This window comes from Falco cherrug, chromosome 20 (genome assembly GCF_023634085.1).
Source record: "Falco cherrug isolate bFalChe1 chromosome 20, bFalChe1.pri, whole genome shotgun sequence".
Classification (NCBI taxonomy): Eukaryota; Metazoa; Chordata; class Aves; order Falconiformes; family Falconidae; genus Falco; species Falco cherrug.
Window position 1 is genome coordinate 3458459 of NC_073716.1, and position 27643 is coordinate 3486101.

The 27643-nt window shown below is 57.5% G+C and overlaps 2 protein-coding genes across 3 annotated transcripts in view; both read left to right on the forward strand.

The window, feature by feature from the left end:
* ZNF385C (zinc finger protein 385C) overlaps positions 1 to 27643 on the forward strand; it is an 80916-nt gene that overhangs the window by 34253 nt on the left and 19020 nt on the right.
* Positions 9421 to 27019, forward strand: C20H17orf113 (chromosome 20 C17orf113 homolog). 2 transcript variants are annotated; one of them, XM_055697334.1, is made up of 3 exons: positions 9421 to 9810; positions 22090 to 22718; positions 24363 to 27019. In XM_055697334.1, the coding sequence occupies exons 2-3, from the start codon at positions 22200 to 22202 to the stop codon at positions 25893 to 25895; spliced, it is 2052 nt and encodes a 683-aa protein (XP_055553309.1). In that variant the 5' UTR covers positions 9421 to 9810; positions 22090 to 22199; the 3' UTR covers positions 25896 to 27019. The 2 variants fall into 2 exon arrangements, with proteins under 2 accessions (XP_055553309.1, XP_027661462.1); XM_027805661.2 differs by lacking the exon at positions 9421 to 9810 and adding an exon at positions 18934 to 19047.

A 27643-nucleotide genomic window follows, 5' to 3' on the forward strand; every position in this document is an offset into this window, starting at 1 on the left:
CCACTTTAGGGACTTTTGGGAGATATTTAGCAGGGAAAACGAAGGGTCTGGCTGGCGCAGGAGCTGCGCTCACAGGGCTCACGCGCTTGGCACAGCTGAGCAGACCCCTGACCATAAGGTCGGCTGACTGGAATAGCTATAGGTGTCAGGAAAAAGAGCAGCTGGGAATGGAAAGGAGCGGTGGGTGAGTGGGGAAGGGTTTGGCAGGGGCTGGGTGTAGGATGCTCCTGTTCCACCCCACCAGGAGCTGGGCATGTCCCTCCCGGGGGTGTCGTTGCACCGCATCAGGCTCTCCTGAACTTCCTAACAGCAGATCCCTGGCCACCCTCTGTGTTAAAGGGTCTTTAATATTCAGCTGTGACAGATGCTTCGTCTACCCGGGTGCTGATCGATAACCCCGTGGCCGAACAGGCGCGGGGTTCATATTTTAAGCTTCTGTAACTTTAGCGAAGGACAAGCATACGGAGTCCTCCTGCTCTGTTGGCCTCGGCTGCTCCCTTCAGCTGCAAGCAAAGATGATTAAAAATAGCTTTTCAGATCAGATTTGAATAACCTGGAATCTCAGCGAGGGGAGGGAGGGAAAATTTACTGTTTTCTTCATGTCTTAAAGATGTTCGGTGGGATCAGGTGTCACTTGAAGAAGCGTGGTTGTGTAATTGTATATTTTCCTTCCTTCTGCTTATTCCCAGACTTGTCTTTTCCCTGTTGGGGGGCGCAGGGACATCCCTCAAGGCTCCTGGGGGCTGCGAGCTGGCAGGGCCGGGGGGGAGCAGGGATCCTGCCCCAGCCCCACTGCTGAGGGGTGAGAAGGGCAGAGATCTACCCCATCACTGGGGATGGGTAGAAAAGCTTCATTCCTCTAAATGCTCTTATTATACCAAAAAAAGCTATTTTGTGGGGGGGGGGGGGGGGCAAGGCCCGCGGGCTCTGTGTGAGAGGCGCCATGCGAGCCTTCGGCACGTCACCCTTGTGCCAGCCCATTAATCTGGAGAAAACTGCTCCCTTTTTAAATCCTCTGAAAATACCCCATTAACTTGCTCTCCCTCTGAAAAGCCCAGCTATTCAGCTTATCATGGATTAATAACTGTATCATAATTAATCTCTGATTTTATTGAGTCGGTAACTTCAAATAATAAAAAAAAATATAAATTGATTAGCTGTTAACTTTTGCTGAAAGGATTTTCTTGATGCAGTGCCTTCCCCATCAGCTCACCGCCCCTCTGCTCTGCACCCTGACTTCTGGCCAGAGGCTTCAGGGATTCTTTTTTTTTTTTTTTTTTTTTTTCCTGACACACTTTTTCTAAGAAGATCCTTAAAATGTAAACTCTCAGCCAAAAAGTGACGCAGAGAAGCTACTGGATGTTGCTTGTGCAAGCACAGCCTGGTGCAGGCTATTTTGTGATGCTCAAAGGAGGTCGGACCACTTGGAATGGGGATTTGGGGCAGATGCTCTGGCTGTATCCTCCCGCAGGAGGGGTTTGCCTTAAACTAAAAAAATAGGGATAAAGCCAAAAGATAACAAGCTAGATAATATATATCAAGTATAAACTTCAGGTGCGCTGGCAGCCTGGTGTCTGTGCCATGGGTGTCAGCGACCACGGGGGTGTTTGGGAGGGGAGGGGAGCAAGCTGTGATTTCTCAGCGTATTGAGGGGGAACAAGGGGAGGGGGGGTCTCAGGGGAACCGGACCCGTGCCCAAGAGGGCGAGAGGTGTCGTGGCCGAGGGTGCAAATGTCCAGCTGAGGGAATGGGTGGTGGGAGGGACCGGGGGTCATTTTGAAGGGGAGACCTGGGCAGCGACTGCCAGCTGCACACAGCTATTGGAGATGGGCTGCTGGCCCCCTGCCAGCCCCCAAAGTGTCCCCTGAGTGTGACATGGCTCCGACCTTCACCACGCGCTTCTCAGGGGGAGGGTGTGAGCCGAGCTCATCTGCCAAGGATGGGGCATCACAGGGGGAGAACACCCAGTCCTGTGCTCGGCCACAAGGCTGATTCCTCCTCCGGTAACGTGCCTGTTAAATTATGAGTGCTGCTTCCCACCCGGCTCCTTTCTTTCTTTTAAAATCACCCTCTTCAAAAGGCTGCCATCATTTCTGGCAGCTGGGATAAAGGGGTTTAGCGCTTTGAGCCCCGGGAAGACGCAGCAGCCAGCGCAGCGTTCCCGGCTGAGCGGCTGGGGATGGGCTCTGGGAAAACCATCAGCTTCAGTCACAGCTTGGGGTGCCGGGGGGCTGAACCTTCTGGGGGGGTGGGTTTGCTCCCCGTGGGACTGTGTGTGGGTGTTTCTGTATCCCAGGAGGTATTTACCACGTGGTGCAGAGCGATCTGGTTTAGCGATGGACTTGGCAGTCCTGGGTTAATGGTTGGATTTGATGATCTCAAAGGTCTTTTCCAACTGAAATGATTCTATGCTGTGCTGTGGACGTGGGGTCGCAGGGGGGCTGTGGCCGTGGGGGGGGGGGGGCAGGGCTGCCCTCTGCACCGGGCATTGCCAGCTGAGCTGTGCTGCATGTGGGGGATGCTGCGGGCAGTGGCGATTTTTCCCAAAATCAGGAGGAGGTCACCTCATGTTATTCTTAAGCACTGTATTTTGGGAGCCTGATAGGCTTAATCTTGGATTTTGCTGTAATTTTCCTCCATGTGGTTTGCTATCAAGTTGCAACAATACTGTATTATGGCCACTTAGCTCACACGTGATCTTAATTAGAAGTGGATTAAGAGCAACGGGAAACATGCAGCCACGGAATGTTTCACAGTTTCCCATGTAGCATCAGCTCAGCAGATTTGGAGGAGGAAAGCCTGGAATTTATTTGAAGTGGGGAGAAAAAGTGGTAAAAGCGGCACCATGAGCATGTCTCAGCTCGTTAGCGGCCACTTACCCCTGTCCTGGGGGGGGGGGGGGGGGGGGGGGGCTTTCCCAGGGGGGGCTCAACCCTGCTCAGGGGGCAAGGTGCTGGGTCAGTGCTGGGGGTGCTCCGGGGGTCAGGCGGCTCCTGGCTCTCGCTGCCACCCTGGGCATCAGATCCAACCGCATCCCGCGGGAGGGGGTGGGCTGTGCCCCCCTGAGCGCAGCCAGCCAGCACCCTTGCACGGAGGGATGTTTTGGTCCTCAAACATCCCTGGGGTGAGGTGAGGACACGTGGGACCTCGGTGGCCCCATGAGCAGCCGCCATCCAGCTCTGGCGTGGGAGAGAAGCAAAGCATCCCGCTGCGTCCTGCTCCCGCGCCGGCTGCTGTCATCGGGGATTAGAGGTGCAGGATAAAACGGGTCGCACCGGGCTGTGCGTGCGAGGGCTGCCGAGGCACTGTCCCAAAGAGCATCAGGGCTGCACGGAGCAGGGGGGACACCGGGGAGGGCTGACAGTGACCAGGGGGTGGCTTGTCTGGGGTCTTGGTGAACAGTGAGGCTGGGGGTGCAGCTCGTGCCTCCCACCCTGGGCATCGCTGGGGGACACGGCGCCTCGGGTTCGCCTGCTTCTCGGCGTGCTTGTGCACGAAGGGAGAAAAGGGGGGGAGTAAGGGTTTAAAAAAAAAAAAAAAAAGGCAAATGGGGAGGGGAGGTAGGTAGGACTGAGCTGGATAAGGGCAGGCAAAGGTTTGTGGGTAGTGTAAAGCTGTCACTGTGATTTAGGGTTGGCTGGTTAAACTGTTTTATGTTCACAGACAGTAAGTCGTAAGCAATACAGAATTTTCTATGAAGAGATGATCTTCCCTCGTCATGCTTTATGCCGTCTTTCCCAGAGTGGATCTCTCCTTTTTATAACCCCACGGTGTCGCGGCGAGGTTGTGCAGAGGGAGAAAACTGGATTCTGGCTGTTTGAGAAATGGCAACAGCCCAAGCCACAGAGGTTGGGTCTGTGCCTGGGCAGGGGGCAAGGAGCTGGGGGGCTGAGCTGTGCTCGGGGTGCTGGGCTCCCTCAGCCCAACCCTGGCCTCTGCACCCACGTTTTGGCCGTGTAGGGCCAGGCACGGCCGCTGCTGCCCGTGACCGAGCGGGTGGCTCTGCAGGGACCCTGTGGCACGGTGGGGCATTGCTCCAGCACGCTGCTGCTGGGGACCTGCCCTTTGCCGTGGGATGGCTGGTGTTGCTGAGAACGGATCAGTGCAAAGCCTGCGTGTGCCAGGCAGGTTGCCCAGGAGTGGCCAGTGTGTGCTCCTGCGTGGCCAGATTTCCCCTAGCACAAGGACCGGTGGCTTTTCCTTGGCATCTCCTGCCGGGGCTGCGGCCACCACTCTGCTTTTAGTGCATGAGAGGCGTGATAGTCCATTAGAGCAAGGCTGCATTTAACTGCACGATCGCCTTAAATGAGGTTTCCTTCCTTTTTCTTGCCTCTGAGTTGTTGCTGCCTTTTGAAAACTCACACACAATGCTCCAGTTCACCTTTGATATTTTCTACAGCCGTAGAGTTATGAGTAATAGTTTCATTTATTTCACCGTTGCCGTGTCAGCGGGAGCATCTTGGCATGCTCCGCGCCGTGGCACCAGAGCGTGTGCCTGTCCCCACGGTGCTGCCACACATGGTCCCCAGCAGGTCCCCTGGAGCGCCCTGAGGGGCACGGAGCTGCGTGTGGACCTTGTGGGTGAGACCGGAGCCAGTGTTATCCCCTGGCTAATTAGGAATCAAGAAGGTTTTGGGTACCCGGGTGCCACGCCAACCCCCCGCTGAGCTGATATGAGGGCTCAGGAGCCCTGTGACCCCCCTGGAAATTGGCACAGGGCTCAGGGGAACCAGCATGGCAAGCGCTTTTCACCCTCCAGCCAGGAGGAGGAGGAGGGAGGAGGAAGGCAGCTGCCCTGGCTGCTGTGTGGGGCAGCCTTTGGCCATGGGAAGGAGGTGACAGTGCTGGGCCATGTCGGATGCTGTGTGGCCGGAGCTGCCGAGGTTCTGCCTCTGGCATCAGCCATGCCAGGGCTGGAGACCCGGCGAAGGGGCGAACCGTGGCTGATGTGCTGGGCATCGCTCCTGGGGGTCGCAGCCGGGGGGCTCAGGCAGCTTTCGGAGGGCATGGGCTTCCACGTGGCTGTGCAAGCTTCTCCAGTTAGCGGAGACTAAACCTCTTCCTCTTTCCAAGGAAATTCCTTCCACAAAACCCATTTCCAAGCTGTCGTGCTGCTGTTGATGCTGATTATTAGAGGTCAGGTGCCGCGTGGGCTCGGCGCTGACAGCCCCCGGCGCCTTCGTGCCGGGGTGGGCTCCAGGCATCCTTCCCAGCAGTGCTGGGCGAGCTCAGGATTTCAAACAAAGCACCAGGATTGTGATCCATGCGCGTGTGCCCAGGGCTCAGTGGTGTGTGAAGGGTTTCGTCATGCGCTGAAATGTGCTTGCAGGTGAAATCTTCTGCCCTCTTTCTTCCAGGAGGGCCCTCCTAAATTAGATGGAAAATATTACTCTCTCTCTGAAACTATTTACAGGTGTCGTTTCCAACCTTTTTTCCTGATAATTAAATATTTTTAGGTCATCCAGTTTCTCCACCCTATTTGCAGACCTGTCCTGGATGCCTTTGTAATTAGACATCTCCCTGTGAAAGATGATTAACGTGGGAGGCAGCAGCCATGAGCGAGCGAGGTCCCAGCTCTCCTGCAGCCCTGCCCGTGGCAGTTCCTTTATTCAAGCAGTTGCTTGTCCTTGGTGCTCCTCGCGGGCGTCCAGCCCTGTCCCCTCAGAGGGTGACAATCCATCGAGCAGCCCCTATTTAACATCCCCAGACCTGGGGACATGGTGGCCATCCTCCACGGTGACACACAGGCAGTGGTTATCATGGCCCCGGTGTTAAAGGGCGAGAATTTAAAGCGTACACGTGTAAGCGATGTTAAGCTGCTTTTTTGAGGTGGATTCTTACTAAAATAAGGGAGAAATAATGTTTTTAATGCTTTACCCTGCAACAGCCCTTAATGGAGAAGTTTCCATCGCGGTTTACAGCTGAGCCTTTGCACAGGAGCTGGGATTAATGAAAGGGCAATATTGTTCTCTGCTCCTGAAATGGCAAAGATTAAAGCAGCACAGAGAAGAAAAGCTGAGGCATTTGGCTGTTACCGTGGTTCTTAGCAACATGACGAGACCAGACCATCCCTGTGTGGGGAAAACTGAGGTTAAACCCCAGCCCACCCAGCCGTGGGCTCCTGGCAGCAGTGGGCAACAGCCAGGGGGATGCATGACCCCCCTTCCCCCGGGATGGGTCACCCCTCTCCGCAGCCAAATGCATCGTTAACTCCCCCTGTTTGCTCTTTTGAGATGCATAAAAGCAGAAATCTTCAGGAAGAGTTAATTAAAAAAATCAGGATGCCCTGATGCAATCGGGGTCCCTGTTTGGGGGGTGTGTGTGTGGCAGGGGGGAACACAAGCTGCAAACCCCATCCTCTTTGTGTGGGAACCCCCCGGGGGCAGGATTCAGCCCTTAAAATATGTTATCTTAATCCTGAACAAACTTAGGAGCAGGAAAGGTCAGCGCCCGCCTTCCTGGCCCGGTGGGGATGAACCGCCGGCGGCTGCTCCACACCTGAGCCTTCTGCTTCTGACGAGGCTCAAGTTACAGAGCAGAAGAAAACTGATACAGGTCCTCCAGGTGTATCGGTCTTGATCCTATCTGGCATCTTTCACCCCAAATTATACCCTAAATCCTCAGTGAACAAAGTCAGCCAGAAAGGCTCTGGAAGGCTCAGCAGACCTGGGGCTGGGGGGCCTGCCTGCTGGGTTCCCCCCCCCCCCCCCCCCCATCTCCCCTTCTGGTTTATCCATTGCTCAGTTCTGGTCACAATTTGCCAGGCTGCTTTTGGAATCGAAGGTTGGGGAGAGCCGGTCCCGGCTGTGTCTCAGCCAGCGAGGAGTTTAGCGCTGCCCTCGGTAGGTTTCAGAGTAATCACTCAGCCGTGGTTCCTGGAGTCTGTCCTTGCCAAGATCCCAGTGAATCGGCGTTCAGGACCGCTGTGCCCAAACCCAGCCCGATGGGTCACAACTGGACCCGTTCTGCTTCCCGAGCTCCCTCGCCATCTCCCTGCCCTCCCCCCCCTTGGAGCCGCAGCTGCCTGGGCTGCAGGCACGACTTGCCCCAGCAAGCCCGGCTCCGCGGCGGGTGCAGGCGAACGCTCCCTCTCTGCGTGTTTGGGCTTTGCTGCAGGCTGGGGAGCGCTGGGGGGGCTGCGGCCGTGCCGGGGCAGGCAGCCTCGCCACCTCGCAGAGAAACCTCTGGTTCCATCGCTTCCATCGCCGCGCTCTGCCGGCAGGGCCCTGAGTTTGGGGAACCAACAGCAGTGGCCGCGCCGGGGTGTGGAGCATCTGACTCGGTGATGCCCATTGCCTCGTTGCCTTTGGTGGGTTGGTTGTTTGGGGTTTTTTTTAGTGCCTCCCGCGGTGTTAGGTTTTAGGCAGGGATGGTGGAGCTGGTTGTCCCAACCCCCAGGCACCTTTTGCAGCTCAGGTGAAGATGCCCAGCAGCAGCAGCTCCATCCCACGGAGGGAATGAGGATTCTTTTTGTGGGAAGAAGCGGCCGTGGGCTTTGCTCCGCGATGCCCCTGGGAGGGTGATGCAGCTCTGGGCCCAGTGGGAGGGTTTGTGCTTTTGCCATGTGCCAACACCGGGGTCCACGTACAAATATAGCAAGTTATGTGCCTGCCGGACCCACGCTGCGCCGCTGGGAAATTCCAGTGATCCGCTGCGGCTGGGCAGGAGGCGTTAATGGCAGGGGGCTGTAATCAGTACCTGCAATTAGCCTCTGCTCCAGCTGGCCTCCAAAGCTCGGCCATAAAACGCACCGTCCCACGCTGCCGTTCCTCTCTCCCACCCCTCCGTGTCACGCCAGCTCTCAGCTGTGGTGATGCCAGTCGGGACCTGCCCAGCCGGCCGGGGTGAACTCAGCACCCGCCGGAGCAGGGAGATTATGGATGAAATTGCTGTGCGGAACTCGAGGGGCCGCTCAGGGCTGGGGGTGAGGGTGGAGGGTGGGGGTCTGGGCTGTATATTGGTCCGGCCGGTCCTTGTCTGGAGGTCAGAGATGCCAAATTTGCCTGTGGCTTGTGGTTGTCCTGGAGGAAAGGAGAACAGCCGTGGCTGTCAGCCCCCCGCTCCTCCTGGTCTTTACACCTCCCCTCGGCTTGACATTGGCTTGCAGTAACACCAAACTGCTGATGACATTAAACAAATTAATATCGGGTTTAAATAGCCTGCTGGGAGGCTGGTAACAGGCAGTGCGGGCCCAGCTGTCAATCCCAAATTAGCGAGTTCCGTGGCTAAACTTACTGCTCCTGCTAACGGCCCCAAAAGCAATACCTGGTGCGGGGGGCACGTGTGCCCGGTGCGCTGGCTTTGCCGGTGCTGCCCCAGTGCCAGCTGAGCTGGGGTGGGTGTTGGGAGAAGGATCTGCAGGATGCCCTGGCCTGGCAGCAGTGAGCAAGGGGGGTCCTGATGGCTTTGGGTGCTTTTCAGAGCACTAAAATATTGGGATTTACCCCCAGAATGCCTGGTCTGGCTGCAGTGCCAGGGAAGGGAATTTGGCACCTTGTGGTTTACGTCTTTGTTTTCGCTCGGCTCATGGCTGAAAGAGAGGGGTTCCTGCCTGACTCTTCAAATTGGTTGGCTTGGGGGAAGTATTTAAATCCTTCCCTGTTCTTGTCCCCCTTTGGTGGGGGAGATGAATGTTTCCTCTTTTCACAAGCAGGTTTTTCATCATTTCCCTTTTTAAAAAGGCACCATGCAATCAAGTTGTGAACCTGCCCTCCCGGGAAGCTCTGGGGGCCAAAAATTCAGCCCAGAGAAGGTGCTGCCATCGGGGAGTCAGACTGCCTCAGCCTTTGCTAACAAACGCAGTGGCGAGGGAAGCAAACCCTGGGCTCCAGGGCTGATGCCAAACCCCACTCATGGGGGGCTGGGGTGAACCCCCCCCCCCCGTGTCCACCATGTCACCCCATGAGACGATGCCATGGCTGGGTTGGACCCTGCGCGTTTCCAGTGCTTGGGGCTGGGGTTGAGCTGGGCAGGGACATGTGGCCACTGGGCAAGGACACGTGGCCACTGGGCAGCGTGTCCCCTTTCCCCATGGGGCCACACAGGTTGTCTGGCACCCAATGGATGCTCCGGGGCTGCCTGGGAGGTTCGGGACCTCTCTCACGTGGATAGTGGAAGCAGGGATGAATTGATGCTGCTGCTCCTGGGCAGCTGTCAGTGTCTCAGTCGTGAACCCCAAAAGCCGAGGGGCACGCTGGTGACCGGAGGGGGGATGTGTGTGGGATGTGCTCGGGTCCTGGGCAAACCAGGCTCACGCAGTTCAGGGGGAGGGGGGGCTCAGCCCTCACCCCACCAGCCGGCGGGGGGATTTTGGGGAGCGGGGCCGGGGTAGCTGCTGCCCTCCCTCCATGAGCGACCCCTGCGGCCAAGCTGCAGCACGGGGGGATTCAGCAGGTGCCAGCGCGGCCCCGGCCCCTATAAAACAGCCCCCTGAGGGGGGATGCCGGGCACTGGGGGGTGGTCTTAGGGGTGCAGAAGGAGCCGGCTGCGGGCTCCGTCCTCCCGGCTCGAAGTTGCTTTGCTCCGGCAGCGCCGGTGCTCGCTGCGCGCCGGGCTGGGGCAGGGGAAGCCGGGGGGAGCCGGTCCCCCCGCTTCTCCTCCCGCTTCTCCTCCCGCCCATCGCCGCCTTAATACCCGGCACCTCCGGCGGGGCCGCTCCGGAGGGGCCGAGGCGGGGCCGGACGCGTGGGCGAGGGGCTCGCACCGCCCGCCGGTGGCACCGGGCTGCGCCCGCCCTGCCCGCAGCCCGCCCGGGCCAGCGGCAGCGCCAGCAGCGCGGAGGCAACGCAGCGGGAGCCAAAATGCTGCTAGGTGGGTGAAACGCAACTTTCCTTCCCCGCGGGAGCTGCCGGCTGCGGGCTGCTCAGCCCCACGGCTCCCCATCCCTCCCGCTGCTCCTCACGGTTCCCTATCCTTCCCCGCTGCTCCCCACAGCTCCTCATCCCCTCCCCGCTGCTCCCCACGGCTCCCCATTCCTCCTCGCTGCCCCACATGGTTCCCTATCCTTCCCCGCTGCTCCCCACGGTTCCCCATCCCTCCTCACTGCTCCCCATCTCCCCTCGCCGCTGTTCCCCACAGTTCCGCATCCCTCCCTGCTGCTCCCCACGGCTTCCTATCCATCCCCATGGCTCCCCATCCCTCTCCGCTGCTCCCCGTTCATCCCCACAGCTCCCCATCCCTCCCTGCTGCTCCCTGCTGCTGCCCGTCCCACCCCATCCACCCCCACGGCTCCCTATCCCTCCCTGCTGCTCCCCATCCACCCTCATCCCTCCCCATGGCTCCCCATCATTAATCCTCAGGAAAGCCCTTGGCGGAGCACACTGGGTGGGTTAGGGGGGCCCGGCGTTCCACTGAGACCTGGGCAGCATGCAGGGCTCTGGGTCGCGGCGGGGGCGATGGGATGGGGGTCCAATGGGGTCAAGGGCTGGGGTGCTGACCCCGCTGCTCTCCCAGTGGTGTTCCTGCCTGCACGGAGCTGATTCGAGTGTTCCTGCAGGCAGGCGGCTTTTGCTGAGTTACATGAGCTTGAGAAAACTGAAAGAAATCAAAGTACAAGTTGCTCTTTAAAGAAAAAAAATATAGCTACGTGTTTCTTGTTTTCTGGGTAGCTCTGCTAAGGTTATGGGGAGGGGGTGTCTCTTCTCCCCTTTGCAATTTTGACCAGAGTTAACAGTGAGAAATCGAGGTGGGTTATTTCCAACGAGGAAAGAGCTTCAGAAATACGTGGTGCTTGAGGAGTCTGGGCGCAGGAGCGAGGGCTGGGAACAGACTCAGCATCAAACACAAATATTGATTCACCTGTGGGGTCCTCATCCTGCTCCCATCAGGGCTTCCCACGCGAAATTACCCTCACAAAATTTTCTTCTTTCTCAGCAAATCAGCTCGTTACCATTCCCTACCGTCACCTTGCCCCAAAACCCATTTAAAGAGCTGTTCTTTTTATTTGCATCAAGGAAGCTGTTGTACCGTACACCCACAAAATGGTCCCTCCCAGCCCAGGCACACATGCAGCCAGTTTCTTCGGCTCCCAGCCTGCTAATCCTAATTACTTACGGGATTCAAGCTGAGTTTGACTCACTGCATCTTATTGATTTTTCCCAGGGCTGCAAAAAAAAGAGAAATTAAAAGGTTGCGTGCTGACACGGCTTTATTTTGCCCTTGCTCTTTGTTTGGGGGTCAACTCCAACTTGTGTTTCTGCTGCACCCGCGACGCGAATGCGTGATGTTTTTTGTGTGAAATAAGGCTGGGGGGGAGCGACCTTTGCAGAGAAGCTGGTGGGTGGTGGTGCTTGGCTGCTGGATTTGGCTGTTTTGGGCTCGTGGAGAGGAGCTGCAGCAGCAAATGGAGCGTAACGCTGCTGTCGGACCGTTTCACGTGCGGATTTGGGACTGGTAATTTTTTTTAATTTTTTTTTTTTTTGGTTGTTGTTACTGGCATTAACTTTCCAACTTGTGCTGGGCAGAGACAGGGGTCCAGCAGGTCCTCGTGGGCAGTTGTTCAGGTTGTCCCTAGGCACGTGGTGTGCACATACATGTGGGCACGCGTGTGTCTATGTGCTTCCATGCACTCGTTTTCCTCTGGTAACGTATCTCCGGCGTGTGGTGGTAGGTGCCTGTAGGAGAGCAGCCAGGCCAGGGGAACCGTGGATGATACTGAACTGGCACGGCTGCCAGGGCTCCTGCGAGGGGCTGGCATTGGTGTCATTGCAGCCTTGCCCCCCGGCTGTCTCCTGTGGAGCACTTTAATTTTTCTAATAATTTAAAACACAGCCTTTTGTCTGTGGGCTGTCTTCCCCTGTATCTCTGCAACGCGTAACACTACTCAGGATATTTATCTGTAATACTTGTCAGGCAAAACAGGTTCAAAAAAACCCCAAATACCCCAAAACCTGCTTTTAGCCCTGTGGTCTCAAATATGTAGGAAATGTACAGCCACAAAAGTTTCAATTTTGAACCCATGCTGCTGGGTGCGGTGCCAGGGTGCTGGTGACCTTGGGGCTGGAGATGTGGGACCGTGGTGCTTTGGGTGGAGAAACGTGGTGGGTGCAAGGTGGGTGTGCGGTGGCCGCTCCCTGGGAGCGTTAAAACATCCTCCCCCCGCTGGGTTTTGAACACCTCTTCCAAAAAAAGTGAGGACTCGGGGGTCACCTGGCTTCACTCCGACCCGCGGTGGGCAGCACAGGGTGGGACCACGCCTGGGTCCTGATGCTGCGGTGAGTTTGCGGTTGTTAATTGGCTGCTTAATGAGGCTTCTTGTCCTCTCTGCCATTGTGGGGGCTAATGGAGAAGGGAGACCATCCCCACTGAAAGGCTGGGTTTGGCTTCGGGGCTCCTTCGTCAGATGGTGGGACTGAGCTTTCCTGGAGGTTGTTTTGGGTGAATTTCCCTGTAAATGCAATGGTTGATTTTATGGCTGGGGGCTTGCTCTGAAAAATGTCCTGGGGAAAACATCTGTCCTCTGGTTTCAGCCATGAGACACCCAGGGGGGCGCGGGGGGCTTTGAGCTCCTCCAACAGCCTCAGCCTCCCCTTCAGAGTATTTTTAGACAAAGCTGTCATTTAATCTTGACCTCCAGTATGATGTGGGCTAGAAAATATCACTGCATTTCCAGCATCAAGCAGAGGGTACGATTCACAAAGGGTTGGTTTTTTTAGCTCATTTTTGATTACACCTGACCTCGCTGGAATAATGAGTTGCTAACAAGTATTTTGAGCAAACATGAACTCTTCTGAAGTTTCTGCAGCGATGATGCTGCTGGTGGCTGTGCTGCCGGCACCAACGCTTTGATGGTCCATTCCAGCACCGTCTGATGTCCATAAGCTGGTAATGACTTCAGGAGCTGGATATTTAACATTGCTTTTTTTTTTTTTTTTTTTTTTTTCCCTTTTTCTGAGCGGGATGTTAGAACAAGTAGGCTGGCTGTTCCCACTCTTCTCCGAAGTGATTATATTAGCACAGCTTGGGTAGGAGTGGCGGAAATTACAGTGAAATACTAGCAGTAGGAAATAAAAATCTAATTAAAAAATAATGACAGATGTGTGTCATCCTCCAAACTCTGGGTATGACCAGCCTGGCCCCAGGGCAGCCGTGGTGGGGAGTTGTGCACTTGTGCAGCTGTCGGCACAAGCGTGACGGGTGTTGTGCTTGGGGCTCCCAGAAGATAACGTGAGCAGAAAGAAGGTGGGGGGAGGCAAGGGGTTCTGACCTTTATAAATCTTGGGGGGTAGGGATGGTGGAGAACTTGGAAATGGTTGGGGTTTGAAAGTCCTCTTGGCCCCCCAGGACTTGCACCCCTGAAGTGAGACCCTCCTGCAAGTGGGGTGATTCCCCTTTTGCCCCCCTGAGCAAAGCTGGGAGGGACTGGCTGACGCCCACATGGTTTCAGTGCGGGGGGGGCATTGGGGACAGCTGTGACACCGTCATGTGTGGTGGCTGGGGTCTCGCCACGGTGGTCTGTGTGCATCGCTCCGGCATGTCTGGGATGGCATCACTGAGAGAGGGAGGCTGCCACCAGCCTGGAGCCCGGCTCTGCCACTGAGCTGCCGGGTGGCCCCGGCCATGTCACTTGTCCTCTCCGAGCCCCTCATGGCTCTTCCCAGCTCTGCGGGGACCCCGAATCCTGGGGAAGGGTCAGCCCAGCCCCGGCTGTGTAAGGCAGGCACCTGCCTTAGGTGCTTCAATAATAGAAATAATTAATTTTCACTGCTAATGGAGGAAATGTTGCACCATGAAAAATGCGCATTGGCTTAGAGGCGATTCAAAAGACTGGTAGAGATGGGAGCCCCTTAATTTGTTCCAAATGGGTTATTTCACTGGAATGGTGAGAAAGCATCAATTTAAGTATCTTTTTTTCTCTTTTCATTTCTGCCAGTCGCTCCCTGGCCATAATGATTTGGAGTCAACTGTCATTTTTATGATTTAAACAATGCCCAGAATAAAGGCTGAACTAACGTGGGGCTCCAGTCTCCCCCCACCATACCAGAGAAGGCGGCGATGGTGGGGAGGGGCGGGCAGGGCTTTGGGGAGCAGAGCTCAGATCAGTGTTCAGCACTCGCTGCCTCCCTTCTGCTACTGCCCTGGGTCAGGATTAGCCCAGCTCATTCCCGAGCTTCTCTGTACCTGTCGCGGGGATCAGCGAGCTTTTGGCTGGGCTGCAGCAGCCCCAGCAGCGACACAGGGGCTGCTGAGCTGGTTGGGGTTTGATGGGGGCTCCGAAAGAGGGGAGAGCATCACTAAATGCTGATTTTTCAGATTATGAGCTGGCAGGTGGGGAGAGTTGGGAATGACGATCCAAGGGGAGGTGGGCTCAGTGCCTGTGGATATGGGGAGGAAAGATGCTTGATGGAGCAAGACCTGCATCCAGTTTTGCTCCTCGGGAATTGCTTCTGATACCAGTTGTGCAGGGTTAGTGCTTGCTGCAGCTCTTGGGGTGCTGGAGGCAGCTGAGCTGCCTTTCAAGGACCAGGTGCATCAGCGGGGGGGGAGCCCAAGTAGGGGGAGATTATCTTGTCTGTGCTTCTGTTCTTGCTCCTCAACAAAAGGGCTTTGCCCTTCTCGGCTGCTGCATCGTGGAGAGCAAACTGGCCCTGTCTGATCGGAGGAGTGTTAGCCCAGAGCTGGGTTCGCTGGCGGGGGAGAAATGAGCACTGTCCCCCCCTCCCCAGCCCGAGCAAATAATCGTGTTTGTGGCCATGCCCGGGAGTTTGCAGGGATGTCATCTGAGTTTATTTCAAGGCTTGTTCCCTGCCAGCTCAAGTCACGCAGCAAAAGGTTGTGACAAGGCTGTGCAGGGGAAGGAGGCAGCATGAGGCAGTGTCCTGCAAGCTGGTAGTGACTGGGGGGCACGGGGGGGGGGGGGGGGGGGGGGCGCGGCTGTGTCAGCAGCTCGGGGGGCCACCTTCTCCAGCAGCACCCCATTACCATAGCCCACTGCCCACCCAGCCCCCTCCGCAAGGAGCTGAGCTTGCCCAAGCCAGAGCCCCTGTGCCTGCAGCAGTGCTGGAAGGGCCCCCCCCGGCAGATGAGGAACAACCCCGCTGAGCATCCTGGAGATGTGCAGGAGAGCTGGGACACAGCAGGGAAATACTGGAGTCCCCAGTGTGTGCCCCATCCCCTTCCCTGAGCTGGGGCACCCTCTCCTCCCCGTGACCCTCCGGTCCCTGCAGCGATGCTGTGGAACAGCAGATCTGGCAGGAGGAGCCAGCCCTGCCTGGCCAGGCAACAGCCCCGGAGGGTTGCAGAAGTATTTTTAATTTGTCTGAGCTGACATGGTGTTGAGTGCTGTCTCCCTCGCAGAGGGACGTCTCTCTCCTACACGAGACAGCGGCTCCTTGCAGCCTGCCTTCCTCCGCCATGCACAGCAGAGATTAAATTGAACTGTCATCACCTTCGGGTGCGAGGGATGCTGCGGCGGGCAAAGCCTGGCGGTGGGGCTGGGGTGGCTCCCGAGCATCCTCCCGTGCATCCTCCTGAGCATCCTCCCGTGCATCCTCCCGTGTGTGCCCCTGCTGCTCCCATTCCCCGGGTGGTTTTGGGACCTGCTGCAGGTGGGGGTTCAGGTGCAGAAGGGGAGCAGGGACCTGCAGGGCAGTGTGCTCCTTCCCTCCCCCCAACACCCCCCCCCCTTCCCGTGCAGAGCTGACACTGCTGCTGCATGCTGGGGCCTTCCCCCCCTGTTCCCATGGGATGGGCGCCGCAGGGTGGGCAGGAGAGCCAGGGGCTGTGAGGGGATGGGGGTCTCCAGGGTCAGCAGCCTCGGAAACACCAGCATTCTGCATCCCTGCTGGAAAAGCGTGAGTCATTCCCTGGAGACTGAGAGACTGGCTTAAAGCAGAGAATGAAACTGAAATCTCATAAATATGTTTGGATTCGGGGATTTAATATTTTGGGGGGTAATATGGCTGGGGTTTCGGTCTCTTCTGTTCAGCTTCTTATAGATGCAATGGCAAACCCTCAGGGAAACGCAGCTCCCGGCCGTGGGGCTGGATGTTAGTAGTGGGTGCCAGGGTCTGGCCCCTCGGCATTCCTGGCAGGAGCCGTGTGCCTCGGGTTTGGTTTGGCTGTCAAAGGCACAGGGCTGAAATGGAAACTGTGGCTCACGGGGCATCAGCCACCCTCGTGCCACGCTGATGATAAATGTGCTCGTGCAGACAGGGCACCTGCCCGCCAAGCTCTCTAGGCATGTCACGGGGGAGAAAAATAGCAATGATCGAATCAAACCAAGACTACTGCTGCTGCATAGGAGTAAACAGAAATATTTCCATTTAAGTTCCTTTAGGAAGGGCTTCTGACATCCTGCAGGGATGCAAGGGCAGGGGTGCTTGTCAGGGTCGGGGACATCCTGTAAACACTGCCCAAAATCCACGTTAAAGCTGGAGGTTTCCAACAGGAATGTGAATTTATGGAGAAAAGGGAAAAAAGACAATTAAAAGACTATTTCATATGAAGCATTTCAGCTGTTTCCTGTAGCCTCTTGCCACAGGACCCCAGGCAGAGGCACGCAGGGCAGGAGACCAGTGGGTTCAACTGTGCCCCCTGGCACATAGCAGGCAGAGCCCCCTGGCTTCCTCCAGCACCCATGGAGTTCACCCAGTGCATCCTGGTTTCCCAGCCTTCTCCCTGGGCTGGGATCCCAGGGTCTCTATCCCTGCCACTCGACCCCTCGAAGGTGCCTGTGTTTGTCCCTGCTTCCCCCTTGCTTCTGTGAGGCTGCCAGGGTTTGGCATTAACGCGGGCAAGGATGCTCGCTGGGCACCGAGCTGGATGGCTGGTGGGGCTGGAGCTGCTCCTGGTGGGTTACCGACCCCTCCAGAGCCAGGGCCCTTTGTGAAGCCAAAGGGCACAATAATCACAGCCCCTGCCCGGGGCTGGGGCAGGGTCCCCTTACCCTGTGCTGGGGGGCGGCTGCCCATCAGCAAAATGCCCCACGGATCCCACCTGCCCCATCCCCATGGATTTCTGGCCATGCTTGGAGAGGGGCCCGACCCCGTTGCCATGGTTGGTTTGCCCAAGGGGGTTTTTGGTTCCTGCCTGGTCCCCATTGCTGCTTTTTGTGAGTGGGTTTGTTTCGCTGCTGTGGATTTTTCCTGCCTGGATCCCTTTGGCTTGTGATAATTGTAAGCAACGGCATTTGTATCTTCTGTGCTGGTGAAAGCGGAGGGGGAGGGATGGGCAGGAGCTTTTGCCAGATCCACCTGTTTTCCAGGGCTTTGCCTGGGGCTCCTTGGCATTCCCCATCCCTCTGTCCTGGGTTCGGGTGCCTCTCCCGCCAGGGCTGTGGGATCAGACTGGGCTGCTCCCTTTGGAAACCCGGGGGGGGGGAGGAAAGCAAGCGTGTTCCTGGCTGGAGACCCACTGTCCTGCCCATGGATCCCAGTTTTGGGGAGCCGAGCACTGTCGCTCCCTGCCCTGGGACCACTGACCTTTGCAATCCCGCTCCGGCTGCTGCGAACCGGGAAGATGTGGCAGCCTCTTGTCTGAAAACTGATTAAAAAGGCTAAGTCCTCTTTTCTCGCTTGTATTAGCACAAGAATAAATAGTGCATATTTTCACCCCTGGGAGCCCCATCTCTGGTTTCACTCAGCTCCTGTTAGCATTAACCCTGGGCTGAGGTGGCCGGGCAGGAATGTCCCAAGAGCAGGAAGAGCCTCTTGCCCCAGGACATGTGGCAGAGCCTTAAGAGAAGAATTCACCGGGGGGCCGCTGGTCCCCTCCCTGGTGCGGAGCCAGCCAGAGCCAGGTACAATGCAGCCCCTAATCCGAGCACATACCGTGGGGCCGCAGCCCTGGTCGATGCCTGACTCTGCGCCGGGAGCAGGTGGAGTCGGGGCCAAGAGCATCCTCCGGCACCCAGGTACCGTGTCGGGGCTGGGGAGGGGGGAAGGGTGTCCCCGCCGGGGGCTCCTGCAGGACAAGGGTGCTCTTTGGGATTTTAGTGTCCTCAGGTGCCTTGTTTGGGGGAAAGCAAAGGTGGCATAAAATCCTATTTTTGGAAGAAGTTTAGAGGCTCTAAATTTTGCCTGCATTTAGTGCTAGAAGAAGGGGTTTTTTTGGTGTGAGCGGAGCCCCCGTGCTCGCTGGGGAGCCCCAGCGCCAGGGTAGGTGCCAGGTGCCGGTCCCAGTGCCGCTCCTGCAGCTACGGACCAGGAGCAGTGTGATGGGGCTTGGGCAGGAGCTCAGTCCAGGTGTTGGCAGAGGGGCTGGGACCTGGATTTTGTAAGAGCTCGATGCCCGTGGGCAGGGCCGGGGAGAGCCGCTTTGCCCACCTGAGCTGCCCACTCGCATCCTGGCTCTGCCCAGACGCAGGGATACCCATCCTGCCTGGATGCAAACGCTTTTGCAGCTTGCCCTGCTGCACGTGCTCAGCGCTCAGCCAAGGGACCCAGGGTGGGGGTTCCCCGGGGGGGACGGGGGACCATGAGCCGGTCACCCCGTGCCCATCACCATTACCCCCTTGCACCGGGGGAAGGGATCCCGGCTGGGGAGTGTGCTGGGGAGCACAGCTCTCCACGCTCCCCTTCCCCAAGAGCTGGAGCCCCCATCGCCCAGCCACTGGCCTCGCGGCCAAGCCATGGCCACCACCGCCACCACCACGAGGCCTTCCCAGTGCCTGGCCACCGCTAGTGGCCACTGCCGCCGTTGGCTGCTGGGAGCATCGGTGGAGCCAGACAGTCCTCGCAGCAAGATGGCTGCTCCCAGGCTCCCGTGAGCGCGGGGCACCCGCAGGCTTTGTTCCCGCACCCGCCGGCTTTGTTCCCGCACCCGCCGCGCTCGGGGTCACGGCAGCGCCAAGGGCCAGCGGCCCCATGCACCCAGCGGGGCTGCCGCCACGGGGCGGGTGCTGCCGCTCACTGCCTCCCACCAAGCTTTTTTAATAATTTTTATTTTATTTTATTGCTTTTGCATTGTTTGGCTGGGTTTGTTTTTGTGTTTTTAATGTCTTTCTTTTTTTTCTTTTCTTTTTTTTTTTTTTTTTCTTATTTAAAATACAAAAAAATCTGGGAAGTTTGCAAGCCCCCTCACCCTAAAGCTTATGGCAGCCTTTAAATGGTACGTATGTAGGGGAGGGTGGGCGTGCGGGGAGGGTGCGCAGGGCTGGGTGCTGGGGTCGCGTGCTGCTCCGCTCACCCTCCCCATGGCCGGCGTTAGGTGACCGGCAGCCAGGGCTGATGCACGGGGGCGTGAGGCTCAGGGCAGAGCGGCTCGTCCTCTTGCAAGTAAATCCTGATCCTGCTCAAACTTCCCTGCGGACGCTGCTTGGGGGAACAGCAGGCTGGTGGGGGGGGACCCTGGTGTCACCCCCGCACGCTGCCGGTCCCCGTGGCCAGCACGGCCGCAGCGGAGGGGGCTGGGGGCTGGGTGCACAGCAGGCGCTGCGGGAAGCGCCGCGGTGCTCTGCTCCATCCCACGCTCTCCCTGGCCCCGTGCTCCCCAGACACTAATTGTTCTTTTTTTTTTTTTTTTTTTTTTTTTTTTTTCTTCTTTCCAAGGTTGCTAGAGCGAGCACTGGGGGCTACATGTAGGTGGGCACGGGCACGGGTTTGGGAGCAAATGGGGTCACTGGCATGGGGGAACGGAGGAGCCGGCCCCCCAGGGCTGTGCACTGCCCTGGTTGCAGCCAGGACATGCTGAGCTCGATGCCTGCCCGGCACGGCTGTTGGGTGGTGTGGGTCTGGGGGCAGGCTGAACCACAAGCAAGGCTGTCAAAGGCGACAGGGCTGTCCCTGCAGTGGGGGCACCTTCTCCTGCCCTGGGGACAAGCCCCAAGCCTCGCCGGGGCACGGCAGGGACACTGGCACTATCCCAGCCCTGGCAGAGCCTGCATCCCTGGGGAACGTCTGATGGGTGCTGGCAACTGCAGAGGAAACATTCAGCAAGACAGATCGGGGCTTTGACTCTCACGTGGCAAGTCTGTCACAGTTTCCTAATTAACGCGCTTCCGAGGAGCCGCCGCTGTGGCCAAGCGCTCAGCGCCCGAGAAAGTGGCTGCAGCTTTGTGGGGACCTCCCGGCTGTGGGAGTTGTGCCCTGGATGCTCCGTAAGCAAGGTGTAGGACCAGGTGGGAGACCTGGCTCTGGGAAGCAAAGCAAAACCACGCTGAACAGGCTGAGAGCCGGGGGCAGCGAGAATCCCCGCGCCCCTCGCAAGCTTTGAAAATTTTGTGCTCCTCTGTGGGCAGCAAGAAAACTCCCAGCAGGGCCATGTCCTGGGGTTTCTCTCTGCCCCGTTGGAAGGATTTAATGCTGATGGTGGTCAGGGCTGAGGTTTGGACTAGCAAAGCCCTGGTCCTTCTGTCCCTGCCTCCCTGCCCTGGCAGAGCTGGCTCGCAGCTCCGGCTGGGCTGGCAGAGCGCGGGGTGGGAGCTGCCAGGGCTGGAAGCAGAAGGGTGATGCTCTGAAGACACACACGTGCCCGGTGAAATAGGACAGGGAGCCAGGACCGTGACGCGCCTGGACGGCAGCAGTGGGAAATACGGGCTCTGAGGGTCTGCACCATGCCGAGGGTTTGCACCACAGCACCCACCTCCGCAGGGTGAGGTGCTTGGTGCCTGGCCAGCACCTGGGAGATGCTGGTGCTGCCTGGTCCTGGCCAGCTCCTGCCTGGGGGCTGATGTTTTCCTCTGGGGGGGTTCCAGGACTCTAATGCTGTTTTACCATGTTGCTCTGGTTTCTGTGATGGAAGAACATAAGCGGGAGCACTGCTCCCATCTGGTGTGGCAGAAGGCTTTGGTATATCTGCTTTCCATCGGGAGGAGGACAGGGGTCCCTGAAAAGCTGGGTGCAGCCAGAAGAAACACCCAGAGCTGGGGGGGAAGGCGCACGGCTGGGGCTGGACCTGGGGGGACCAGCAAAGCAGTGAGCCAGGGCAGGCGGTTACTCCTGGGCACCCCGAGGAAAATGCTGGGGCTGAGGGTGGTCACCGCTTCCCCACCTACTGTCAGTAAAGGACGTTTCTCAGCCCCAGGGAGGGTGGCAGGGCGAAGGGAGCCCCGTGGCTGCTGTGCCGTGGCTGCTGTGCCGGTAGCTCCACCGCCAACCAGCCAGCGTCACCCAGGGCACCCTGAGGGGAACCCTTGCTCCATTTGCAACTCTGGGAGTTGGGATATTGCTCTGACGCCTGAATCATGAGGCTTTCCGCTTCTTCCTGAGGGCTGTGGTAACAGCTCTGGTCCTTGTGTGGTTTGTTCTTTAGAAAAACCCCAAGTTCCTTGTTGGTTTCTCAGCAAGTCACATGGACTGACAGGATTCCATGGCTTGCACTGCTGCTGAGTGTCCCTTTTCTTTCCTTTTTTGTCCATGTTTTGGTTCTCCCTCCTTCCCCACCTTGCGCTGGGTTCCTCCTCCTCTTCCCACCACCTTTATAGAGGCTCAGTTTGGTTTTTCAAACCAGTTCATGGAAGAATGCGAGGATTGGTCTGAGTGGGGCTTAAGTACGGGGAGGGGGTTAAGTGGATGCTTAAATACTTGAGCTACCTGGTTTAAATATGCATGTAAGTGCTTTTCAGCCCCAAGCTCCAGAGCCCTGGCTGGAGCTGGTCCTGTGCATCAGCCACCCTGGGAGGGATGCTGGGCTGAGGTGCTGATTGCGCAGGGCACAGCCCCGCTGCCACGGGACATGATGTGGCTTTGCCAGTTCCCTGGGACGGGGACAAACAAGGGAGGAATGAAAAGCCACATGTGTGCAGACGAGCACGTGGGCACTCGCCGTCAGCAGCGGGTGCTGCACCTCAAGGGGGCCAAACGCTCGTTTGCAGGTGCTTGGTCCAAAGCCACCTTTGAACCTTCCACACCTTCCCAGTATCGGCTGCAGCATGGAGGTCTGGTCCGATGGGAAGCGTGTGTGGGTGTCCCTGTGCGTACGAGAAGGAATGTGCGTGTGTGCCAGTGCCACCGCTGACACCAAGAGCTGCTGGTGACACCCGTGAGGCACATGGGGGGGGTCCCCCCATGCGGTGCTGGGGCTGTCACACAGCCCTGCCTGCCCTGAGCGCTGCTGCCGCAGCTCTTCGTTAGCAGCCGAGAATAAACGATGTGCAGAGGCTGAGGTTTGCAGAGCCCTAATCCCTTTCCCTTGTGTCTCTTTCATCTCCAGTCGGACCAGGAGAGTTGTAATAGACCTTCTTACTAAATTAAATGTAGAGGCTGCTCCTCCAAGGCACGTTTCAGTTCAACCGTAGTGTTTGATTTCCCAGCCACAGCAATATGGTGCCTCCAGGGAAAAAGCCAGCTGGGGAAACTTCCAATTCCAATAAAAAGTGTAAGCGCTATTTCAATGAGCACTGGAAGGAAGAATTTACCTGGCTGGAGTTTGACTATGAGCGGAAACTCATGTTTTGCATAGAGTGTCGGCAGGCGCTGGTGAAGAACAAGCACGGTAAAGCGGAGAACGCCTTTACCGTGGGCACGGACAACTTCCAGCGCCACGCTCTGCTGCGGCACGTCACCTCCGGTGCGCATCGCCAGGCGCTGGCGGTGAACCGGGAGCAGCTGGCTTTCGAGACCCGTGTCCACAGCCACCCGGAGCTGCGCTCGGTCATCAAGGTGGAGGTGAACCCGGCGAAGGTGGCCGTCCTCACCACTGTCTACTGGATGGCGAAGGAGGAGATCCCCGATGAGAAGTGCTCCTCGCTGCTCGACTTCCAGAAGTTCAACCTGTGCCAGGCGCTGCTGGCCTCCGAGCACAGCGAGTACTACCACCCCAGCAGCGTCAGGGAGATGCAGGTGTGTATGCGGGGCTGGGGGCTCTGCACCCACCTTTGATGGGTGCTGCATGGCTGCCTGCCCAGCTGCCTGCGCCCGCCGCGTTCGGGGCCAGGTGTCGGCACTGCCTGGCTGCAGCAGGGAGCTCCATGCTTCCCAGCGCCCCGTCAAACGTCGCCAGCACCCGCTTGGCTTTGGTTTGGATGCTGCATGTGTGAACGGGTGCCTTAAGCGTGAGCTCCCACCCCAGGGGTCCCGGTGAAGCACAGGGAGCAAGTGTGTGCTCTGCCTGGGTTATCTTTGTGGCAGGGATCGCTGGAGCCTCCCGGTGCTGGGAGCCCAGGAGGGGTGGAGCTGGGTGCCACGGCATGGGGCAGGGAGCTGGTGTCCCTGACTCAAAGGCAGAGCAGGAGCTGGGGCCGTTGGCTGCTCAGGAGCACTGAGAGCCTCTGCGTTAGCATTTGCTGATGGGCACAGCTCCATCCCTGTCCTTGGACAGGTAAGCATGCCCCGTGGCATCAGGGCACATCCATGATGTGCTTGGGACCACCAGCCCAGTCCACAAAGCCAGGCTGCACTGGGGCATGCTCTAGACCCACGGGGAGCCAGGCGATGCTCCTGTTCTCCAGGAGCTTCTGTGGCGACTGAAGGTTCCTCCACATTAAACATCAATGTGGCACTTTCCTGGTGTCATTCCCTGATTTGACAGACCAGGAGAAGGTGATGGGCTCCATCAAAGGAACCTCAGGCTCGTGGTCATGCATGTGCTTCCAGCCACACAGGGAGAGCAGGAGCATCCTCTCCCGTCTGAGCCTGCCAGGCTGCTTGGAGGATAAATTAGCACGAGCACAATTAGCACATGAGCACTGTGGGTTTCTCTGCTTTTTGCCCTCAACTGGATGATCAGAAAGATCAAGTAGCTAGAGAATTTAGAAAGGATTTTCTTAATTTTACAAATGCTTCATGCCTGTTAAAATGAAATTAAATTTTTACTGAGTCTTGGCCATTTGCCAGGCTTGTTAGATCTCTGAAGAGCCTTATTTTGCTGCAGTTAGACTAAATCTACTAATTAGATTTCTCAGCCTGAAGTGCTACTTACATCGTTCACACACACCTAGGAAGTTTTCCCTTCAAACTGGGGCGTTTGCCTGAAATGGGGGGAACTGGGTAAAGAAGAAGATGCAGCAGCTTTTGACTGCTGCTCCTGCCCGTGCTGGGCTTGTAAAACATGAACATAATTGCTGAAGTTTGAACCGAGGCGGCGAGTTGTCGGTGTCCTGCCTTGCTCCCGGCACAGGCAGGGTCTCGGGAAGCGGGTGACGGGGTGGCAGTGGCTCGGTGCTGCTGGGGGCTTCATCCCCCGGCTCTGGGCAGGGACCCTCGAGCATCTCTGCAGCTTCACCCGGTGCTTGGGCTGCAGGCCAGGAGTAGGAGACCGTATATCAGGGGAAACGACATTTCCAGCTTGTATATGTCCTCGTATGTACAGATCACGTAAGGGCTGTTCACCTCAGGACCTTGCGCCGCTTTTGGGGCGATACGAGGGCGGGAGCCTTGCAGCTTGCTCAGCGCCGGGTGCTGTGCATCTCCCGCCTGTTTTTGAAGTTCATTTGTGTTTCTCTTTCCCTCCCCGCCTGCCCTGCGCACCTCCTTTAACTGGCTCAGGCAGCGATCGCCAAAGTCCTGCACAACGAGGACAGGCACAGGATAAAAGCCTCGCCGTTTGTTGGGCTGGTGGTGGATGAGACGGTGGATGTCCTGGAGCACCGCAGCCTCGCCATGTTCACCACCACAGTCTCCCCCTGCAACGGGCAGACCTCTGCCACCTTCCTGGGGAGCTTCGAGCTGCCTGCTGGGGAGGCCTCCACGGTGGCAGGCAAGGTAGGCGAGGTGATGCGCTCCTTTGGCATCCCCACCATGAAGATCACCTGGCTCAGTGCTGACAGCACCTCACTGGTGGCTGAGCGGCTGAGCGGGGTGGGGACCGCGCTGACCTCCCTCTGCCCGCTCCTCACGGAGATGCACTGCCTGTCCCACGGGAGCTCCCTGCTGCCAGCCAAGAGCATCGTTAGCATCGAATACCTCCAGAAATACGAGACCACCGTGGATGCTGTCTACAGGCTCTACTCCAGCTTCAGGGGAGAAAGCAACGGCCTGCAGGAGCTGCGGAGTGTCCTGGACCTCTGTGAGATAGACCTCGGGAGCCCCAAAGCCATCCACTGGACTTCTATTTTCCCAGCCGTGGAAGCCATTGATTCCTCGTGGCCCACGCTGGTGCTGCTGCTGGAGAGCGAGGCGGCACAGTCGCCGGTGGCCCACGGCCTCTGTGAAGAGCTCAAGAACTTCCAGTTTGTGGCCTTCACCAAGATCCTCTTGGACGTCCTCCCCATCTTCCAGAAACTCAGCCACTTCTTCCAGATTGAGGACTTTGACCTCTCCATCCTGAAGCCCATCGTCTCCGCCACGGCTACCACCCTGCAGGCCCAGAAGAGTGCCAGCGGCCAGAACCTCCAGGAGTTCCTCAACGAGATGAACGAGCACCCACGGGATGACCGGGAGGGCGAGAGCCGCCTCTATTACAAGGGCGTTGAGTTGGCCAACTGCTCCAAGGTGCATTTGAAGCACTTTGAGCGCTTGAAGGAGAGCTACTTGGAGAGCGTGCGGGGCAACCTGCTGGACAGGTTCCCCAGCAGCATCCTGGAGGCCATCAGCTCCTTCTCGGCCATCTTCAACCCCAAGTGCTACCCTCAGTCTTTGGAGGACATTGGCAGCTACGGGGTCAGCGAGCTGAATTTCCTCCTACAGGCTTACTCCCGGGTGGTGGTGAGCGAGAGGGCCCTGAGCGATTTCCCCCTCTTCAAGCGCATCGTCTTCAGCCTCAGCCAGCTCTCCTTCAAGGACCTCTGCGTCAAGCTGGTCTACAGCAACTCTGAGATGCATGAGCTCTTCCCGGACTTTGCTGTCCTTGCAGCCATTGCCCTGGCCTTGCCTCTGGGCTCGGTCCTCGCCAAGAAGATCAGCCGGGGCCGGGAATTGCTGAAGCGTGGCCGGTCACGCCAGGCGAAGGACGAGGGGCTCTCTGACCTCATGAAGATCGCCATCGACGGGCCAGCCATCAACGAGTTTGACTTTGCGTTGGCCATCGAGTACTACGAGAGCATGAGGGAGTCCGGCTTCATCGTGGCGCAGGTGAAGTGAGTGATGCTGGCGAAGGCAGAGCCCTGCGGGCAGGGAGCTGGGTCCTGCAGGCAGCCCCCAGCACCGGCTCGACGCCACCTTTCCCCACCGATGGTCACTGCTGGGGCCGGGCAGCCGCCGCCGGTGCTTGGTGACCTGCTCCGTGCTGGGAAGAGGGGATGGGATCCTTCACAAAGCTGTGCCGGTCCCATGGCCACCCCTCCCTCATCCCCCAAACGCCCGGCTGAATTGGCCAGAATTTAAAAACTTGTGGCCACCTGAAATCCCAAAATACGATGAGGTGGTTTTTTTTTTTCAAGGGTTCGTTATTTTTTTGTTTTAGGGAGGGGAAGGCAAAACTTCTTTTGAGCTCAAATGTCACATCGCCTTTGCACAATGATACCCAGCAGCTTTTCCTTAATGCTCTGCAAAAATATCTGATTTTTGTTGTTTTGGAGCCTCAAGAATGAATTCAGAAAAAGCAGTGCATCTTTCTAGCTCCGCGGCAAGCCCCAAAATGCCTGGTGGTGTCTTGTTGGTATTCCTTGCGCACAGCACAAAATATTTTTAGCAGTGGCATCAAGTCATGATCATTTCAAGAGCAAGAGATTTAGAGAATGATACTGTAATCATCGAGGAAATAGTAACTTTAAAATGCATCAATATGTATATATGTGTATGTGTATATATATAAAAATATATATATAAGTATATATATTAAAAAGGTCTATCTTAATTTTCCTAGTGTTTAAAATACAAAGATATCTAAAAGGACTTTTTTTTTTTTTTTTTTTTTTTGCAATGACAGAATAAATTATAAGCAGGGAGCCAAAAATAATAAGTAGTGAACTCCTGGTCTTTCCAAAATGTCATCACGTACCTACGTTCCCTTTGCACCCTGAGCTCTTTGCAACCTTGCAACCAAAGAAAGAGCCTTTTACCATCTGCTTTTGGGACAGATGTGAGTTGTTTAGCCCATGGTTTTCCTTTGAAGCATTCCTTTTACCCCGCGGCGAGCGATGCTTCGGGGACCTGGAGCGGGCAGGGGCTGGGGCTCCTCCGCCACCGGCGTCAGGGTGCGCGAGCACAGTGGCGAGCGGGGCGGTGGTGCTGTGTGGCACGGCCGGGGGTTATGGGGCTTCTCTGGTTTGAACTCAGAGGGATGTTTTCTTGGGGTGGGGGAGAAGACCCTCCTTGACCGGTTTTAATCTGCAATAAAGCCAACGCAGCAGCCTGAAGCATCACGTCGGTTTAATTCCTGAGCGCCAGGTGCTCCCGGGGAATTCGGCTCCACTCCTTCCCTGGGTAAGTTCACGCTGTCCCGCAGGTGCTGGGTCTGTGTCGGGCAGGATTTGACCCCGTTGTCCATAATGATGGTCCCCCTTGGTCCCATGCGGTTGCCTCTGGCTGGGACTTGTGATGCAGCCACATGGAAGGGCTGCGTTGGGGGGGGTGTCTTGCTGCTCCCCCTCCTCCTTGCCCTGGGCAGAGGGACCTTCCTCCAACCCAGCCCTGGTGTGTGGAGCCCCTCCGGCCCTGGGGTGGCCCGAGGGGTCGCACAGCCCCGGGAGCAGCGCTTGGCCGGCGCAGTTGCCTCGCCTGCGGGGGTTTGCCATTTGCCCACCCCAGCGGGTGCCGTGCCCCCAGATGCCCATGTCAGATGTGGAGGGACAGGGTGTTTGGGGGTGCCTGGTGGTCTCGCAGGTTCCCATGGGCGCACTGTGCCCTGTGCCTGCAGCGGAGGCAGGGAGAGCCGGGATTTCTGTCCT

Bases quoted from the DNA above. Each gene is read 5' to 3' on its own strand.
- C20H17orf113 (XM_055697334.1), top strand. From the start codon at position 22,200: ATGGTGCCTCCAGGGAAAAAGCCAGCTGGGGAAACTTCCAATTCCAAT. The intron at 22,719-24,362 runs GTGTGTATGCGG...TAACTGGCTCAG, and splicing joins GCAGCGTCAGGGAGATGCAG to GCAGCGATCGCCAAAGTCCT.